The 7,282-nt window shown below is 33.3% G+C and overlaps 1 protein-coding gene across 1 annotated transcript; it reads right to left on the minus strand.

Moving 5' to 3' along the window:
- Window positions 1-765: 765 nt before the first annotated feature.
- On the minus strand, window positions 766-3,306 carry LOC129287840 (uncharacterized). The gene is made up of 2 exons (XM_054924089.1): window positions 2,774-3,306; window positions 766-1,056 (listed from the first exon to the last, which is right to left on the minus strand). Exons 1-2 carry the CDS (start codon window positions 3,057-3,059, stop codon window positions 1,001-1,003), a joined length of 342 nt encoding a protein of 113 aa, XP_054780064.1. The 5' UTR covers window positions 3,060-3,306; the 3' UTR covers window positions 766-1,000.
- Between the last annotated feature and the right edge of the window lie 3,976 nt (window positions 3,307-7,282).

The raw sequence follows: 7,282 nt of genomic DNA on the forward strand, positions 1-7,282 counted from the left end.
TTTCCCTCTGCCAATGCTATTTTGCCCTTGATCTTCTTTCTGAAGCTGGTTTTTTAGGTTGTAAGCCTCATAAAACTCTAATGTACCGCTCTCTTAAGCTCAGTCATAAGTATGGGACTCCTCTTCCTGATCCTGGTTGTTATAAGCGTCTTGTTGGTCGACTTCTCTACTTGACCACTACTCGACCTGATCTCTCTTTTGCTGTCCAACAACTTAACGAATTTACTTCATGTCCTACCACACAGCATTTTCAAGCTACTCATAGAGTGCTTCGATATATCAAAGGATCACCTGGGAAAGGTCTCTTCTTTCCTTCTTTTTATGATTTTCAGCTCAAAGCATTTAGTGACTCTGACTGGGCTGGCTGTGTTGACTCCAGACAATCTATAACTGGTTTTACTGTTTATTTGGATCACTGTTTGATTTCTTGGCGTTCTAAGAAGTAGACAACCGTCTCTCGTTCTTCTTCTGAGGCGGAATATCGTGCATTAGCCTCCAGTACTTGTGAAATACAGTGGCTCATTTACTTGCTTCAAGATTTGTCTATTCCTCATCTAAAGCCTGATCTTTTGTGCTGTGATAGTTAATCAGCTCCTCAGTGTCACGTCCCAAAAATAGAGAGTGACCGGCACGAGGTGTGAACCATGTCACACGTTCCCGTAAGCCTCAATTCATAAGTTAATTCCATTTCTAAAATAATCGGATCTATTTTAATATTAATCATTATAACATAGCATTCGACGTTTGGTAGAAATTTTGGCAAAACCTCACCTGTAAATAGGATCTTTCGAAGATTCTACAATACAAAAGTTTCCATAAAAATCTTATATCAATTGGGAGCTCAACTCCTCCCAACTAGCAATCAGCATATATATATATATATATTAAATAAAAACTCTAGCTATAGTCTATGTCGAGCATCTAGTTATATTTTTTTTTGAAGTGAAACATACATAAATTGACATTACAGCAAAAGGAGGGACTTTCATGAACTCTCCACTCAGCATGTGTAACAGCTCTCAAGATCAGCATGAGGATCAACGTCAACTAAGGTATCTGAGACCAAAAATAATTTTTCAGTAAATAACGTCCCAACAATAAATAATTTAACATGAGTAAAAAGAAAAGTTTGAAATAACCATGTAAATTAAAGGGACAACAATTTCCATTAAAAAATGTATAAACTTTAAAATAAAATGATTCTATAAAATTTTGAATAAAATCTTGAACCATTGAACTATCATATCACTTGATTTTTAAGAAGTCACATAAATGAAATAAATATTTGTAAATAAATTACTAAATAAAAATCAACGGAATATAAAATCACCAAATGATCAAATTTATAATTATAGAGACTTATCAGAACAATTAACAAACGTGGACACATAGTCCACGAGGGTAAATAATCCAAACGCGGCTTGTGCCACGAAGACAAACATGGAGACACAGTCCATGAGGATAAGTAACCAAACGCAGCCGAAGCTACGAAACAAACGTGGACACACAATCCACGAGGGTAATGATAACCAAACGCGGCTCAAAGTCACGAAATCAAACGTGAGTACGATGCTCACGAATAACCATCCCTCCATTCCACGTGCGTTGGCCATCGCACGGGGCTAGCACCTCCTATAAACACCTTGCTAGCTAGGTGTACCATGGCGCGCCAAGGGCTAACGGACCTGCCGTTAGCAACCAGTGTTCTATATAAAGTTCCTTTTTAAAATCATTTCAAACATGCGAGAAAATCATCACTTTCAAGATACAGTTCTCATTCTCAAAATCAAACTCGCATGAATACTTTTAAGCATTGAAACTTTCCAGAATAAAATTTCATATCCAACGCTCATGCTTGCCTTTATCAAATAATCAAAAAATTTCAAAGTTGAACTCGCAAGAATCATTCTCTGTATCAATCCAATATTTGATAAAATAAAATTATCAAATCTGGTAAAGATAACTTCACAAAAATAAAATACTTTAATCAACAAAATATCCAATAATTACATTGTTGCTATAAAAAGGATTTGTATAAAAATGTAATATTTGAATAAAGGAGATTTTAATGAAACATCAGTTGGGACGCTATCTACTTACCTGTAGTGCTTTCAATGTTTGAAATTCACTTCTTACAACTCCAATCGAGTTACCCTTCTTATAATCACCCTATAAAATATACTAAGATCTTTATGGCCTTTACTTTTGAACCAACTAGTCCCTCTTTTGAAGAGAATCCACTCAATAAAAATTAATAATAAAAACTTTGAAGTTTTAGCAACATATATATATATATATATATATTTTTACCAAACATATAATGTGCAACATTCCAATCCAATTCAATAAAACATATAACCTTTAATTCTCTTGCCCAACCATTTTCAATCATCCAAGTATGACTTCTAAAACAATAATATACTTTACAAAGTTTCAACTTTGCAATTCCCAATAATCTAGAGTTCAGATAAGATCTCAATAACTTTTTAAATAAAATCCTTTGCAAAAAGGAAAAGAAACAATCTAGATTTACAAATAACAATGTCCAAATATTATCATTCATGTCACTAATTTCCTCCATAATACTTTAGCCATACCAACTTATTTACTTCTCTTAAACTTTGTATCAAACATTTTTTTTTAATACTCAAGAGAAATCAAATTTCCACTTTGCACTACTCACGGTTCTGCGGAAAATGGAGGAAAAACTCACAATCTCAACCCATAAACATATCACGCAGCAACAAAGAAGTGAGAGATCAAAGCTTCTTACCCCCATAAACCACCAACAGCACAAAAGAGGAAGGAGAAGAACACAGTGAAGAACAGGGGAGGGAAAAATTCTGTTTCCTAGATATAGTTATGATGGAGGAAGGGAAAAGAGGAGACTGATAGCAACCTCCGACAGCAGCTACAAGATGCTCGTCCATGCACCTCCTCTCCAGCGACCTCCTCTTCTCACAAATGACGCCGGCGATGACAGGAGGAAGGAAGCTTCGATCTGTTACAGTGGCTAGAAAAGAAAGAAACGAGGAACCACAGCGAACACTCTTAAGCATGCCGGCGAGCTGATCGAAAACAGGAAGAGGGCGAGGAGATCTCAAGAGAAGGGCCGACACTCTCACCTCACTGGAATGATCGAGAGAATGAGGAAGCAGAGGATGAAAATGAATAATGCCCCTGCGTGTCTGCCTTCTTTTATTTATTTATTTTTTTAATAGGGGCAAAATGATAATTTGGCAAAAGGATAAAATTTCTCACTGTTGGCCCTGGAAGGTTCGAACTGTGGACCAATTAAATAATTGATTGCATAATTTCCACTGAAACAGCTCTTCTTCTTGCTAAATTTGCTCTCAAAACTAACAAAAATACTCTTAAAATATATCATTACTTCTTTTAAATTTTTCTTAAGAATTATGGGTTATCACATTCTCCCTCCCTCAAAAAAATTCGGTCCTCCGAATTTAAGTATGCTTATCTCAATCTTTTGAACAATTGTGGATACTTGACACATTTTTACTTTTGACTTCTTAAATAGCCTCCTCTGACGGTTATGCCACACACTCCCTCTAAAGCTATTTCTTTCAATCACATTTTTTTTATATGATAAATCTGAACCTATCGGTATTCCTTAAGTCTCGATCACATAGGAAGGGTTATACAGGTTTTTACTACATCGTACAACTAAAAATTGTAAACGCAATTTTAATCTCTATTACTACACACCTTTCCACTAAATCCAAGTTATCCAATCATCCACTATGAGCCAAAATATAAGATTTAAACATATTCAAACATTCTTTCATGTCGATCCTCAATTTGGAATAGTACCCAAAGCCTCTTCAAAGGCTTATCAAAGGCACAAAGTAGACTAGAACCTTAATCCACCACTTATGATGGTCAAACTTTATACAATACTACAGATTCTTATAATCATTGATGTACTCAAAATTTTTCTACTACTAACCTGAATTTGTGTACAACCCAAGCATCCTGAGATAAAATCCATTACACCTTTCCTCATATTATCCCACAATACAATGGTTTATTTATTTAATAAATTTTGATATATTTTTGCTAACCTTGTGAATAATATTTATTGTACATTGAGTTAAATCTATTATTTATGATACCCTTTGCTTAAGGTATGCCTAATTTACTATTGCATCTTAATATTCCCTCCCAGACAATAACAGATTAATATCAATTTATTTTCTTATTGCTACGGACAACTTGCATGATTTTGATTTTCTTCTCTCTCTCTCTGTTTTTGTTTTTTTTTTACCTCAAGTATCTGTGACCTTAACACTTAGAGAAGAGCCAATTTGCCCACAAGTCAAAATGCCCTTTTTCAAATTCACACTTTATTCCATTTTACTCTAGTCTATGAATCCATTTGCCAATGGTCTCTTGATACTGCTACTACTATATGCACCAAATTATTCATTGATTCTCTGCTTAATATCAACTCTACTAGTAGGATGATAAATACTAAATAATACAATCATAATTCTTCAACAGTTCCATCATACTTCTCCTGCCATTTAAAATCTCTCTTCCCCTGATGGCAACTTAAAGGCAATGTGAACGGTGGACATTCATGTAACTTTTAAATACTCTTTTCTCCAGATTTATCCTTTACAGATTTTACTTTCCTTTGGATTACCTTTGTCAATAGTATAGCCAGTCAAGAAAATTTCTATATACAATGATAACATTTAGTTAAAACCCAAAAATATTTGAATCCAACAACCATAGTGATAATTGTTAGTTTTGAACTCCTACGTTACTTGGCATGCTTAAATTTCATCTTTAGGCATAACATAAAAATAATAATTTAACTGGCTAGAATTCACATTTCAAGAACTTTATATATAAAGATTGTTAAAGTCATTGTGTATTCTATTTTAAATACACCAAAGTTTCATCTAAAATTCTATCATAATCTATCGAGTTACTTTCTAAGCATCATGCTCGTCCTACGCAAAAACATTAGTACTCTTGCTTTTCCTCATTTACCATCTTCTTATTTTACTTGCTCTCTCTCTACCAGCCACCAACAAAGGAGGTTCCAACTCACTTAGGATGCTCAAAACATCTCATAAGTAACCACTATAGCTAACAAAGACAACATTAATGCTTAACCCCTCTTCACGTACTTTAGCATGTTATGAACATATAAATGATCCTAAACTTAGATGATCATAAATTGAACTATGAACATCTAATTGAATCAATTTAGGACTCCCCAAAAAGATATATCCATACATTATCTACTATTAAAATTTCAACGTAATTGGAGCCAATTTAGTCCAGAAAAATCATAAAACACCAGGGCTGATACAGAAAACACAGAACTGTTTCATGATAGCTGTCTGAAATGAATTTAAAAAAAATTCATAAAATATTATGTAGAGCTCCAAAAATTACTATATGTGGGTGAATGAAACTTTTATATGTCCCCTAGATAAATGCCAAATTTCAGCTTCAAACTCAACATGTAGGGCCATCAAGTGCGGACATATGTTTTACTAGTAATTTGGTTTTATTTTGAAAGCTCAAATACTTGAACTTACATTCTCTTACAATTCTCTATCATAAATGAATTTCTGAATATTCACATGGCATTAAATCTAGTTCCCTGTTTAAAATTGACATTATAACTCAAAGTAAAAGCTTGAATGACATAAACAAACACTAAATCATATATAATTGATACTAAACCATATCAACCCTTACTTTCTTCTTTAAGCATTAATTTAAATTTCTCATCATTTAGGGTTTCAAACTTATAAATCTCTCATCCAACTAATGATGACTCAATTAATCACCAACAAATATTCACAAATCCAATATCCTATTTAGGCATATTAAATTTTTCCCCATCTCTATGTCCCTCATGCTTTCTTTCCTAGATAAAGTGTAAGTAATTTATTATTAAGACTCTTCACTAATCTTTTATAAGTACACTATATTCAAAGCACATACAATTTCTCATCCTATACTTACAACTCTCATAACACCTCTAACTCAAAGTAATTAACCTCATCGAGCATAATGGTGTCTTTCTTTCTTTCTTTCTTTCTTTTTTTTTTTTTGCACTTCAAAACCTAAGTTAAACCAATAATCTTCATAATCTTTCCATAACACTTTCCAACACAAGTCTATACGTCTTTAAGAAAATTCTTTAATTTCCTTAGCTTTATCATAGAAAATAAATAACTCTTATTTCACAAGGTATTCAAAGATACCTTCATCACACTTAGTTGTCTCAATAAATAAAGGATTCATCTCTCACTTATTTCATCAAATAAACCCTAATGATACTTATGTATAGTCATCAAAAAATCGTTTTCCTTCAATTGATGGTAAAAGATTCATACACTTGATCCATCAACAACATCTCAATAATAGGAATTGCTATTATGATTCTTAGGCATATAACAACAAGTAATACTAAAATCAAATAGCACAAGTCTTGTGAGAGCTAAACATAATATTACCTTTTCTTGAAACATATCTACTTGTAGTTTAAATGTTGCTCCCACCAGTCCAGCTAATAATGATATAAAACTTGGAGCATACCAAATTAGCCCATGACTTAAATTATTCAATATATATATATATGCTTATTCTTCTAAATATGAATTGAAGTAATTCCTACACAAACCTTGAGTAGAGATTGTATTTTTATTACAGAATTGAAGAGGGATCCTTCAACACCTTGAGATGAAGCATCTATTAAGAGTATTAGAGTTCTACCACTTCAGTCATATTCCCTATGGCACTCATGATCTTGGGTCTAACTTCTCTTAAAAAAAATGAGAACACAAAGATCTCTAAGCTTAACAAAAATTATAAAATATGAAAGAACCTGAGCATCAAGAATAAGGATATATCACTAGGTTGAGTTCAGACTCTAAAAAAAACTTCCCTACTTCATGTCCTTCTACTTAATACTCAGTGTCTAGTCAACATTTTCTTAGTATTCGAAGAGACAAAGGAATTGTTTAGCTCAAAATACAAAACTATATATCAAGGGAAGTTAATAAGAAGGAAAGGGACCACATTCAAAGATCCTCTATAAGGCCTTCAATGATGCCTCAATTATGATTATGCCCGAGTTCATAATGATAATTGAGACCCCATTGAAGAGTCTTTGCTCCATATAGCTATATGAAAAACCTAAGCTCTGATACCAATCTGTCACGTCCCAAAAATAGAGAGTGACCGGCACGAGGTGTGAACCATGTCACACGTTCCCGTAAGCCTCAATTCATAA

The sequence above is a fragment of the Prosopis cineraria genome, unplaced genomic scaffold (assembly GCF_029017545.1).
Source record: "Prosopis cineraria cultivar Desert tree isolate PC_DT_omini unplaced genomic scaffold, ASM2901754v1 PC12, whole genome shotgun sequence".
NCBI classification, from domain to species: domain Eukaryota; kingdom Viridiplantae; phylum Streptophyta; class Magnoliopsida; order Fabales; family Fabaceae; genus Prosopis; species Prosopis cineraria.

What these genes read in the sequence shown, in the direction of transcription:
- LOC129287840 (XM_054924089.1), bottom strand. Translation starts at nt 3,059, where the DNA reads ATGCTTAAGAGTGTTCGCTGTGGTTCCTCGTTTCTTTCTTTTCTAGCC. An exon ending in GCTGTTGGTGGTTTATGGGG is followed by an intron (nt 1,057 to 2,773) that starts GTAAGAAGCTTT and finishes TTTTGGTCTCAG; the next exon opens with ATACCTTAGTTGACGTTGAT.